The 12,959-nt window shown below is 44.9% G+C and overlaps 1 protein-coding gene across 1 annotated transcript in view; it reads right to left on the bottom strand.

The window, feature by feature from the left end:
- Positions 1–357: 357 nt before the first annotated feature.
- LSG1 (large 60S subunit nuclear export GTPase 1) overlaps positions 358–12,959 on the bottom strand; it is a 17,471-nt gene continuing 4,869 nt past the window's right edge. The window contains exons 2-13 of the mRNA XM_019472863.1: positions 12,782–12,952; positions 11,374–11,460; positions 10,414–10,500; positions 8,225–8,285; positions 7,331–7,507; positions 5,644–6,069; positions 5,234–5,335; positions 4,247–4,390; positions 3,809–3,932; positions 3,092–3,171; positions 2,254–2,427; positions 358–902 (exon numbers count right to left, since the gene is read on the bottom strand). Of these exons, the coding sequence (XP_019328408.1) occupies positions 723–902; positions 2,254–2,427; positions 3,092–3,171; positions 3,809–3,932; positions 4,247–4,390; positions 5,234–5,335; positions 5,644–6,069; positions 7,331–7,507; positions 8,225–8,285; positions 10,414–10,500; positions 11,374–11,460; positions 12,782–12,952 (1,813 nt within the window). The 3' untranslated portion in view covers positions 358–722. The remainder of the gene's footprint in view (positions 903–2,253; positions 2,428–3,091; positions 3,172–3,808; positions 3,933–4,246; positions 4,391–5,233; positions 5,336–5,643; positions 6,070–7,330; positions 7,508–8,224; positions 8,286–10,413; positions 10,501–11,373; positions 11,461–12,781; positions 12,953–12,959) is intronic.

Here is a 12,959-nt window from a genome sequence, read left to right as displayed (position 1 = left end):
AATTAGCACCAGATTTTTGGCCAGTCACACGAAGCTAATGTTTTAAAATACCAGCGGCAAGTCACACAGAAAAACAACTGATACCAGCTCAGTGTAAAGGACATAAAAGCAGCATTTTCCTTGCATGGTGTGCCGTGCTCTGCTCTGCCTTAAGCTGGGACATAGGGAGTGGTTTCAGTACCGGATTCTACAGAATAGGGCCGGTATAGCAGAGAAGGAAGAGGGCAATAAAGATACTTTTACCTCATTTTTCAACACACTAAAGTGTTCTGTCAAATCAACAAACAAGCATTAAAAAAAAAAAAGAAGGAGATGAGCAATAGCGTCTCAAAATGTAACAAACCATCACTCATTGAGATTCAACTGTTTAAATATTTTAGTCAGTTTTACAGGGCTTGCTTTGATCCCAACAGCTATAAAATACATCCTTTATGGAAGGAAAAAAAAAAACCCACCACATTCCCGCATGGTTCCATCTGCTCTCATTGAAAGGATGTTTCAGCAGCAGTCAAACGTCTGGGCTGGCTTCCAGATAACACGAATGGCCAGGTCTCTTTTGTTCTCGGAAGGGATGAGCTCCAGCCATGAGCCCACTCTTATCCCCGGCCCAGGCCAATCCATAGGACGGAGCTCCCAGGTGAGCTAGTGATGCCCACTTATGCTTTTTTCCCCCCTCGGTTCAGGCCTGCAGGACAGTGCAGTCCCAGATACCGGTGCCACAGCTAAGCCTCCAAGTGCTTAGTGATCCTGCGAATTTTCTCCTTCTTGTTCCTGTTTCCGTGTTTTTTCCAGGGCTTTCCTACCACATTCCCAGGACTGGGTGTAGTCACAGGCACGAGGCCACTGCCGGGCCGGTATCCCATTGCAGCCCGGACCCCTTTCATCAGGGCACGAACGTTCTCCTGGAAGAGAGTCATAATCACCCGTGACCGATGAGAAGATACTTAACCACAAGGAACTGTGATATGTTACTAAAACCAGACACAGGCAAGCTCAAACCCTACAAGACCTGCTCAGCCCCCAGCTCCAGAGCTGCAGGAAAGGTCACGCCATGCAGCTGAGTCAAAGCCTGCCAGCACGCTCCAGTTCTGTCTGCAGCCATGCCTCGCTGCGCCAGGTCCTCAGCGTCTACCACTGCAAGCAGAGGGAGAGCGCTGACGAGACACTGAGCTCCGACAGACATTAGCTACGGCGCTAGGATTGATTCTCACAGTCTCTGCTTTGCACACAACAAATTGTCTTTGCAAATAAATCTGGCGTCTGTGAAAGCCAGAGACAAAAATAGCTTGCTCAAGTCTGGAGCGTGGGTAGTGGTGCCGGGGCTCACAGCTCCTGCCAGCACTTTGGGCAGCCAGAGGAAGAGTCTAGTAATCCCAAAAATTCTTTGCAGGTCATCATTTTCCGAAACAGCTCACTGTTTTTTGAAAAGAGCCCGAGTTCTTGTTTTCAAAATGCATGACTATCTTTAGCTCTGCTGAAACAAATACTCTTCATATCCAGCTAACCAAACAGAATGGATCATGCTATCTATGACCCATCCTCTTCACCGCTAAACACCCTGCTCTGATCTTTGTCAGGTATGCAGACTCAATCAGTTATGGATTTGATATTTCATTACGACTCATTAATAAATTTTTTCAGTAATGTAGGGGCAAAACAGATCCCTGTGGGACCTAACAAGAAGCATACAAGTTAAGAGAAATTCCCATTTTCCACTTCATTTTGAGATTTCTCAATTAGATTTTAAATCCGTTTGTATTCTTTTCATCTGATTTCAGGTTCTACGTCAAAACAACCATGTAGTACCAAATCAGTTGTCTTAAAGAAGCTTATCACGTCCCCTAAATACATCATCTCAAGAAAGGAAAGTTAGTTTGAAGGACCCGTTAGTCCAAAACCATGTTCCATCAGTTGCTGTGTCACGCCACCCTCCTTCCTTTCTTCCCAGTCACTCCCATTTGCTCAAGATTGACATTAGGCCCATAATGACAAGGGTCACCCCACTGACCTTTTAAAAATCAACTATGCACACCTCGTTAGCTATCTTGCAGTCACCTAGGACATTCCCAGTGATTTAGGGGATAATAAAAAGCACAGAGAGCTCTTGGGTAGAAATTACATGCAGATCCCACAGCATCTAACACCATTAACTCAACCCAGCACCCCTCCATACTCAAAGCTATTTTTTCCAGTAACTATGACACACCAGTGCTGCAGTAAAAACTCCTAGAATAAACCTCCTCCAGAATTTACCTGGTGGAAAAATGTTTTGTCCACCACATTTTCGATTTGTTTTGCTTTAGTATTCTTCTCAGGCTTCACCTGTCCACTGGCCTGCAGAGTTCTGCTCTGTGGGCATCTTTGATGCTGGTGCTGAAAATCGTTTGGGTCAATGCCAGGAGGTGGATGGCAATATAACAGCTTCCCCTGTGAAAGCAATGGGATACAGATATTACCAGAAAACCTCAGAGCGAGACCCAGAAAGGAAAGGAAACTACTCCAAACCTAAAAAGGGCCCTGGACTTCCAGGGCCTCACACTGGCAGACTAACTATCAGTACACTTTATTTCTCCTCGCAGGCAACAACTGGCTCGACTTCTAAGTTAAAGTACTGTTCCACCTCTACTTCAAAGCACCATTTCCAGCTGCAGTGTCCAGCTGCAAACAATAGAGTGCAAAACTCTCAGGAGTACTGGAGGATCCTGTTAAGAAATACTCAACAATAAGTTGCTGAGAGGTGCTGTAGAAGCATGCAGTATTACAACACTCGGAACTACAGCCCTTAGTGCCAAATACTAGTCCAACTGTACAATATGGGTTCGTTTCCTGAATATCTGCTGCCTATTTAGAGATATGATAATTTATTTAGCTAGCACCATATTTTTAAGCAATCATTTTTTGAGATTAAGCAGCTTGAGAAATTGCATTTATTCTTTTAAACATAAAAATAGCCTGATTTAAAGAGTATTTTGATATATGGTGATTTTATCCAGAGAGATAGAATTCACTTTATTGTGCTCCTTCACGCTCCAGCGGAACCTTCAATTCACCTCCTAGCAGGAAAGAAAACGCAGATGTAGGAAGCACTTACGTTGACATAGTCTTTTAACACGTATCGGGCTGATCTCGGCTGGTCTTGCTGTCCCTGAGCTGTCATAAAGCCTCTCATATCTGGAAGACAAATCCAAAGTACATTCTGTGTCAGTACAACAGGAGAATTAATACACTCTTCTCTACTGCCTAACTGCACATTTGTATCCTTTCTCAAAAAAACTCCCTTAGAAAGAGGCTTCCGTTGGGGAAAGCAGGGAAAATAGGGAACGTTGCTGACTGTAGAGGTATTGCAGAAGCATCCTAACCTGAAAGGAATGATGAGAGCTGACATCTCCCTGCCACCAGAAAACCTGCTGTTTTTTTGTTTTAAGGCCAGAGAAGATTAACTGCATCAGAGAATCAGACAAGGGAGATAAACCTTCACTGCATTCTTCAAAGTCTAATTCAAGACACAATTGGTGGGAGGTATCTAAAAGGATGAGAGCACCACACGACACAGACTGGCAGGGCATTTCACCAACATCCTCAGCACAATCACTACATCTGTCGGATGAAACTGGCAAAGCACCATTGCAACAAACCCATGAGATTAGCTGTTAACAAAGGCCCTTCCTGACAGGAGGGCAAGTCCTAATGGGGAGGTTCGATGCATGAGAAACCTGGGTTGGGCCTAACTTTAAGAAGTTCTCCTAAGGCCATGTTCAGGACCATGCACACAGCGTAGGTGATAGGTTTTAAAGGGATCGTCACTCACATCCGTATGCTGTTAGCAGCTCTTCAGCTGTTGGCTTTCGATCCGGATCCTCATCTTCCCTCGGCCTTATGATATTTATTCCATAGGTTGCTTCCAAAATGTTTCGTGGGATATGCTGGCAAACGTAAGCTAGTGAAGGAAACCACCTGGTGATTTTCAGCTACACAAGTAATCTTGCCCTAGTCACTCTGAGAGCACACATTAAGAATGACTTTTGGATTTTGTCGCAAACCAGAAAAACGAGGCAAGTCTGACAACAAGACAAGCTTGAAATGAGATGGGGAAAGACCAACACAGCAGGGCTGTTTTATCCAATGCATGTCCCCACCACCCTCAACGCATGAGCACGTGTGCCCCTAGCAGGGCTGGAACATGCTACATTGCATACTCCAGATCCAACGCTTGCAGACACTCTCACAACCCCCATGCAAAGGATATTAGAGAAATGGGTGGGACATGGTCCCTCATCTGGTCTATAGGCAGAATTCCAGAACAAATCATTTCTGCCTTGGTAGAGATGAAAGATGGCATCACCAGACCAGGGCAGTCACACAGGCACAGGCCAGGCTCCACATACAGGGTCTACACAATAAATAACCAATGAGTTCACCAAGGTAAGCCAGTGTCCATGGAGGAAAAAGGAACAACAAAAAAAAACAAACAAAAAAAATCAAATGCATAGATGGAACAAGGATGCAAATAAGAATAAGCAGAAATTCTACCAACACAGACATCTGCCCTGCTGGCCCCAGCCAATGAATTAAGGAAATCTGATGTGGGAGACAGCAGCCCTTCCAAGGTTCATAAATAAGGTGTCCAGATGGGGGCAGCAACACCTTCAGCTCTCCAATCTGATGGTAGAGAAGAAAGCACTCCAGAAACCTTTAACTATGTTGGACCTTTTGAAACAGGTAGGAGATTGAACAAGTACAAATCCCACAATGCTCATTATAGCATTGCAGTTGCTACCTCAAAATTAAGAGCTTGATCAATATGAAAACGGCAGCATAATTAGACTTATTCACAGCAACAACTGCTGACAAGAAGGATGGTTTGAAAGCTTGACCTTCAGCTATTCAGAAGGGCACTCACTTTTCAGAGGTTCTCTCCTCATGACTGGTGTTGAAAAAAGAAGGGCCAAGCTACTTAAATAAAAACAGGAGATGGAAAATATCTCCCGTTGCACAGCAGCTCTCATGACTGACTCTCAAACTGCAGCAAGAGTTTGGAAGCAGGAACTATAGTTCCAAAGTTACATACATCAAGCCCATCCCTCTCCAACCTAAACTCTGCTGGGCAGAGTTCAGGTTGGTAAACAGAGTTTTCAGTAAGTCCACATGGTTACAACTAGTTCATAATGAAGCTCTCTTCCACTGGGGAAAAAAATAAAAAGATGAAAAGATCAACGCTCTTTGTCAGCAATACCTGAAAGTGTTTTGTACGGCCTGGTGTAGCAGACACTGACACCTTCTTATTTCCAAGGATTGTGTTGATGGTCGAACTTTTGCCAACGTTAGGGTAACCCACCTGGATGACAAAGAAGTGGAATGGTAACAGTGATATCAGGCAGGGCGATGCCAGAAGACTCTGGCAGAGCTCTGACACAAAAGTACTTTAATAAAATGTACTGAAAAAAATTAAGGCAAGCAGTGGGGAAAACTGAGCTCCAGGAACTTAAGAATTAGTATTTGCACAAAACCCTCCGTGATTTGTGCTTGCTAGGTTTTTTTAACCTTATAGGAAGCCAGGCTACAGGATGAATTTTTCCCGTGGAAGGCATATGGAATTAAAGTTTAGATTAAGCGAGTTCCATCTAAGCAGAAAGTCCAACTCACCAGCCCAACATTTACTTCCCCATCCTTCACCCTTGGTCCACTGTGCATGGTTTTGAATATCTCCAGCAGCTCGTTTCTCTGTACCAGATGGCTAAAGTTCCTGATGTTCCTGTTCTGCTCCTGCACTACAGGCTGCACTGCAGCACCATCAGTCCTGCTTTCCATCCTCTCTGGGGCAATAGCGTTTACTTTGTCCCCGCCTTCGTCTTCAGAACAGGTTTGCCAGGCCTCCTCTTCATCATCTTCACAGTCTTCATATTCATCACTACTGTCATCGTCACTAACCAGAACTTGATTTACCGTTTGCAAAGCATTGCCTGTGGATGTGCTTTCTGCGCTATCTTGTGCTGTCTCATCATCTTCTTGACTGGAGCTTTCATCCTCGGAATCACTTGGGTCCTCTGCTACATCTCCAGTGTCTAGTTCCTGTGGGAACAGTATTTCATAGGTGAAATGTAAAGACAACACGAAGTCTTGCTGTTGACTGCAGTTGCTGCAGCGCAGTCAACTGTGTTTTCATCAGCTTACATCACACAGGTTTTTTTAGGGGTCTTAAGTAGGGTGTAGAAACAACTAGCCCGTTTTAGGAGAATGACAAAAGTATTCCAAGAGGGATTGTTAGCTTCATTGTGAAGTCGTTAGAGGTTTCTCTCCAGAAACACAACTCTGCGCGCACACCCACAGCAGCAGCACCCCCCAGCAAATGGTTTTTTTTTAAATTATCAAGTGTTCCTAGCAATAGGAATGAATGTAAATTTTTCAAAATGTTCAGAACACAAAGCCATTTTGTTTCAGGTCTAAATATTTCATTAAAATAATTTCAACCTGTCTTGTTTACAGTCCAACTCTACATTTCTTCCCTGCAAACAGTTCACATTCAAAAAGACAGACCTTTTCATAACAACAGTATTTTGACCTTTCTTTCTAAAAAAAGAAAACAGAACTAACACTTTCACACAAAGTCTTGCTTTTAAATCAATCTGTAAAAACATTTTATCCAAGGACTGTAAGCCAGCTGTTTAGGGTAGGTAGGTAATTTATACCAGTAGGTATTTCTGGAAGGAGATATGGGATGTTCCATAGCTGAATAGCGATGGCTGTAACAGATGAACGCAGTAAAACCTGAAAGCGGCATCTATTGATAACACATAACTTGGGGCAGCAGCACAGTTTGTTCCACTGGACAAAGAAAGGCTCTCAGGTACTTCAGGTTCTCTAAGAAACACCTCCCCCCCCGGGAGAGAAAAATCCTCTGTACAGATAACCACGTCCCTCACAGAATCCCTCTTGGAAAGGATTCCAATTCTGCCAATGAGTTAAGAGTTTGCAAACAGATCTACAAGGGCTGTTTCTGTAGCTATTCATGAGTAGCCTGATGAACAAATTTACATTCTAGTTCAGTATTATTTATCATGTCATTAACCTTTGAAAGAGAAATTGCAAGCACTATGAACAGCGACCAAACGGCGTACCACTTTGATTCAGAGACAAAAGTGAGGAGAGTAAAACGGTGAACAATCATTAAAATGCTGTTTTGCAGCTGCACAGGTCCTTAGAATAATCCTTCCTTGAGACAAGCACTGTGCCTTCCCTAGAAAGGTGCTCAGGTACATCACAAGCATAACTACAAAGCAAGTTATCAGAGGCAGTGAGCACATACCCAGCTGGAACTGGTCATCTACAGTACCTTTGCTTCTCCGGATAGCCGTTTGCACTCTGCCAAAGCTGACCAGAACACCACCTTAACACCCTCTTTCTCAAAGAACTGTGCCCAAGCTGCCCGCTGCTCCTCACTCAGCAAATCTGCTTTGTTTATCAGGATCATGTTCTCCTTGTCATTGCTGACTTCCTTAACGTAACTTTCCTGAAGAAAACAAGAGAAGGATCAGTTCCTGCTCCGGTTTGGACGACTCCTCCCCCCCAAGGTGATATAAGAGCAGCAAGACAAGTTACCCCATCCAGCTCCACACGAGTGCAGCTAAGCTTACCGTTCCCTGGGCTAGATGGAACTGGTGTTTAGCAGACAGCTACAAGAACAAATCGGAGCACGCAACTACTGCAATACAGGTTGTTTCTGGCCACGTGTGCAAACACCTTCCTGCTTAGAGCTACGACAAGATATTAATCAGCATCTCACAGCAGGAACTCCTAAGATCAACTATTTGAGCAATTTCATATCTCATTGATGCACAGTGTTCTACAGTCTATCATTTCAAAGCTGTCACTTCAACAGCTCTTGATCCTTCGCTCTCAGCACAGTAATCCTCACCCAATTTTATTCCACTATGCTTTTAAACAGAACAATTCCTTTAAGTGCAGACGCTTCTAGTGGGTAATGAGGAACAACGTAATATCTGCAATATAACATCTGCAGAACTGCCTCTAAATCCACAACACTGTGAAATACCAAAAAACACTGAAGAAAAATAATTTGATGCCAGAAGTCTTGCATAAATAAGACATCCAGTTAGGCACAACAGCAGAACAGCTTCAAGGTGGCTAAATGCGTTAAACAAAAAAGAAACCATATAAACTCTAAGAAATAAAGCAAAGACAACATTCAAGAAAGTGGTTTACTTACCAGATCTTGGCATCTAAACAGAAGGGGGTTTCTAGCATCTACTATCTGGACTACAATATCACTGCAAAAATAAAAGAAAGCCCCATAAAGTACTCTTTCTTACCTTGCCTCAAAGAAAGCAGCAAGGCACAGCACATTACTCACTTTTAGGTTTTGCTTGGAATTTTGATGGTTTTAACTGTATTATCCTACTAAGTACCTTTACTGAATTAACAAAGCATCTCAGCATCCCACATACCCCAACCGAGCCATTCTTACGCTACAAGCCAGTACTGCCATACAGTATTTCTGCCTCACTTGACTAATTCTCCTGTACAGCCAGCAAGGGGAAAAGAAGCATGTGAATTTTGCCAATCCATCTACCGTTCAGAATGCTCAGCAGGCAAGAACCAGAGTAGTGGTATTCTATCCTTTAGAATGTTACTAAAAACTGTGATAACACAACTTTGTTTCTGTCTATTCTCATCCCCAAACTGCGGCGAGGTGGCTACAGGGAGGAGAAGAGGTGGTTTTCCTACACAGCAAGGTACTCTGGAACACTGCTGTCCCCTTCGCATGGAGCGAGATGTACGAAGTCTCCCACAAACGACCTGCAGATTCTAAGCATTTGCTATCGGGCATTTTCAGAATTTCCTTTGTGCTCTTCTTGTCACAAAAAGCATAGAACAGTGAAAGAATAGTCTTAGACTCCAGTAAAACATGTTGCTCCCCCATGCAAGCAAGGCCTTGCAAGCATGCTTTTAGGAAACATCTTCCAAGTCCATACACCAGGTTGCCACCACATATATGAGCAAGACTCATCAGTTCTACACGCAAATTAAAGGCACTGGCTTCAGATACCAGAGGCATCCATGCTTCTTTTTTCTAAAGGAGGGGGAAAATTTAACTACAGCCTTTTCCACTAGGACTTGTCCAGGCAGGTAATTTAAAATACTGGTTGCCACATGCTGATTCTATTTGTTTGACAGGGATTTCTGTTAACTCAGGACAGCTGCAGAACACCACAGGTTGAATGAAAGAATTTCAAGCCTCACTAGGCAGTTGGTTACACATTTTAAAAAAAAAAAAAATCAATAAACCCCCAAGGGAGTCATTTAATAAGCTGCATGGGTACAAAGAGGTACTGAACAGTTACAGAAATTCAAAGATCAATACGAGAGAAAGCTGACACCATGGTACTGCGATGGGATACAGAGAAGTTACTGAATCACGCTGCTGGGAGCTAGTTTGAAGCAAACACAAGAAAAAGGCTGACAACAGATCAAATTATCTGGCAAGATAAGGGACTGGAGGAGTTTTCCATTTGATTCTGAGACAGCACCCTCACTCTACATGAAATAAAAAGCTCCAACAAGAGCAGAAAGGCGTTAATAACACATTCCAGCCACCTCAAAACACACAATACACTCATGCTGCACATCATGATATCCTATAGTGGATGCTCCCGACCCAGCTCTCTGCCGGCCAAAGGCCCAGCAACACCCAGTACAAAGCCACTTCTGTGAAAGGACCAGCTCACCATGACCTCACTGGTGAAGTATTTTTCAATTTTAGGAAAATCAGACGAGATGATCTCAAACTTAATTATTAGTGAAATTAAATGCCCCAGTTAGATTAACGTAGCAGATAGCACTCCTATTGTATTACAGCTCGGCAGAGCAAACAAAGCTATTTCTGTGATATGACAGGCTGTTGTCTTTTGTGCACTGCTGCAATTTCTCTGCCTGGCAAGAGGCCAAGGACCAAGAGGCTCTTTCTTTCCCAATGTTATTTAGTTGATCTCCCTTGCCTCCTACCCCGAACGTCAGGCTGCAGCTGTGCGGTTGAGAAAGAGGGGAGAGGGTTAATCTTGGCAAAAGACCTCAAAGACATAGTCTCAAAGGAGGCCTCCCACACAGAGTTACTGGAAGAGGCCAAGAGCAGCAGCATCTGAAGAATCATCAGAGACACGCAGTGAACCGCCTGCAGAATCGCAGTGCTGAGAGCTAGTGTGCACCACTAGGCAGCTGCCCTTCTTCACGTCACATTTTGATCACTTCAAAACAAAACCACCTCAGTGCTGATAATAAAACATTACTAACTGTAATTGTTTTTCCTGTGCTCAGACACTTCAAGCTTGACTCAAAAGCTTCAATTCAGGAAAACACATTAAACATTACTTTTAAAGAGCGGACAGTGATATACTTTACCTTCTTTCAATGACTCTCCAAAGCTGACGCCAAAATTCCAAGTTTCGTTCAAATGGGGTTAGAATTAACTGTTTTTCTTCCTCAAGACTAAGACAAAACAGAAAAGAGACATCATATCGGGCCCGTGTCAGGCAATAAGCACACCACCATTCTTCCTTAGATCCAGGAGACTTTAGTTTCAGAGAGCGCTATCAAATCAGACTCATATAGTAGGTACTATTTCTGCTAGTTTTGCAAATAGATCAAGCGCCTGGGTAAACTGGTGTCAGTAGCACCGGTTCAGCAGTGACACAATGGCTCCTGATCAATGGAGAAGTGGTAAATGATGGAAAGAGCACAAACTCATCAAAAGTCTGCCTGTGAAATTTCAGAGCCACAATAATAAACCAGAGAAGTTATCCCAAATGCCAGCAGTTATTACTCAATTGAGTACCACCTGGAAAAAAATAACGAATTTAGGGATGGTACCCGAAATGGCTCTATACAACCCTTGACCTGCTGTTACCACCGCCCGAACGACTTTACTCAGGGCAAGCGTGGGTTCGCAGGGTGTGAGCAGATACCACCTAACTCTCCAGGCCAGCAGATGCAGCACCGGACCAGCGCAAGCTGCCGTACGCAGGCTGGCAGCACTGCACTCTACTGAGAGCAGCACTGTTGCTCTTAGAAGACACATTCACCATTCCTCCACTTCACAGGCAAAAGCAGAACATCACACTCCACCCTGAAGAATTTTAACTGTAAACAGCACAAGAACATGCACACACAGGAGAGCTTGGCAGAGTTCATCACAAAGACTTGTCTGGACTGTGGCTGGGGTGTCCAGCCTTCCAGAGCAAGTACAGGGAGCTACTGACAAGACATTAATGTTATTGGTCCAGCAAGGATAAATACAACCCACTGCTTCCTCTGCCTCCAAATGCCACCAGCTACTTACCCAGACGCAAGTGGCATACTCACTGGGCAAGCTGTCGCCTCCATTCAAGAAAGCTCTCCCTCTCGGCTTGCTTCAAGTCCTCCGCACTGGTTGCCCTATCCCAACGTGGCCTGTAACAAGCACGTTTTGGAGTGAGTGGTCTGTCCTGGTTTCGGCAGGGATAGAGTTAATTTCCTTCCTAGTAGCTGGTACAGTGCTGTGTTTTGGATTTAGGGTGAGAACAATGTTGATAACACACCCATGTTTTAGTTGTTGCTAGGTAGTGTTTACACTAGTCAAGGACTTTTCAGCTTCCCATGCTCTACCGACTGAGAAGGCTGGAGGTGCACAAGAAGCTGGGAGGGGGCACAGCCAGGACAGCTGACCCAAACTGGCCAAAGGGATATTCCATACCATGTGATGTCATGCTCAGTATATAGAGCTGGGGGAAGAAGAAGGAAGGGGGGGACGTTTGGAGTGATGGCGTTTGTCTTCCCAAGTAACTGTTACGCGTGATGGAGCCCTGCTTTCCTGGAGATGGCTGAACACCTGCCTGCCCATGGGAAGGAGTGAATGAATTCCTTGTTTTGCTTTGCTTGTGTGTGTGGCTTTTGCTTTACCTATTAAACTGTCTTTATCTCAACCCACGAGTTTTTCCTCACTTTTACCCTTCCGATTCTCTCCCCCATCCCACCGGGGGGGAGTGAGCGAGCGGCTGCGTGGTGCTTAGTTGCCAACTGAGATTAAACCACGACAGTCCTTTTTGGCGCCCAACATGGGGCTCGAAGGGTTTGAGATAATGACAGGTTTGATTGGAATGTGCTAGATCGAATTTATACCTGTTATAGCTGTTTAGCTATTAATTGGCAGGCTCCTGTGCTTGCCATGGGGCTTGCGTGAGAAATAGCAGTTAGACCAGTTACACTACTGCAGTAAACATCCACAAAGGACACAGGCACCACACATTCAGCTACACCGAGATGGTTATAGTTTAGACGTGCAAGCACCTGTTTTCAGCAGCTTTAAGTACACCTTTTTTCCTTGTTACTTCTAAACTCCACTAGCTGAGAGGACACTATCCTATGCACACCAGAACTCACAAAGCTGTTTTTTCAAGCTAAGATTTGTAGGTCATTCAAGATGGGAGATTCATCTCTCCGTCCACCACGCACAGAGCTCTGGAAAGGCTTAGCAGGTGGCCTGGATGTACCAGCAGTGCCGGGCTTTGAGCAGGAAACCCACACAACTAGGACAGATGGGCTGGGGCTGGCAGCACCCGCGCGGCAGGCAGGCACCTGTGCTGCGGGTTACAGCAGACTCATGCAGGCCAGGTAGCGGCTCCCCCAAAAACAGGGTATTGACAAAGCAGAGGGCTGTCTCCAGGCTTGTAGCCACCGAGGGGCTGAGCCCACTCAGCAGAGAGGGATCCAGGCCCGACCCTGCAGGACTCGCCTCCGTGGGATGCGCAGGAACTGCCGGTTCTCCTCATGCAGCTGCCGGACACGCTGGGCCTCCTGGGCCGTGAGCAGGCCAGTGCGGCTCTGGGCTGACACGATCTGGATGTTCAGACGCTCTGCAGGAAGGGAGAAGCAGTCATCCAAAGCCAGCTGTCCCCAGCCCTGCCTCTCAC

The sequence above is a fragment of the Aptenodytes forsteri genome, unplaced genomic scaffold (assembly GCF_000699145.1).
Source record: "Aptenodytes forsteri isolate BGI_AS27 unplaced genomic scaffold, ASM69914v1 Scaffold404, whole genome shotgun sequence".
NCBI classification, from domain to species: Eukaryota; Metazoa; Chordata; class Aves; order Sphenisciformes; family Spheniscidae; genus Aptenodytes; species Aptenodytes forsteri.
The sequence above is the reverse complement of the archived record's forward strand: the minus strand, read 5'-3'. Positions and strand labels throughout refer to the sequence as shown.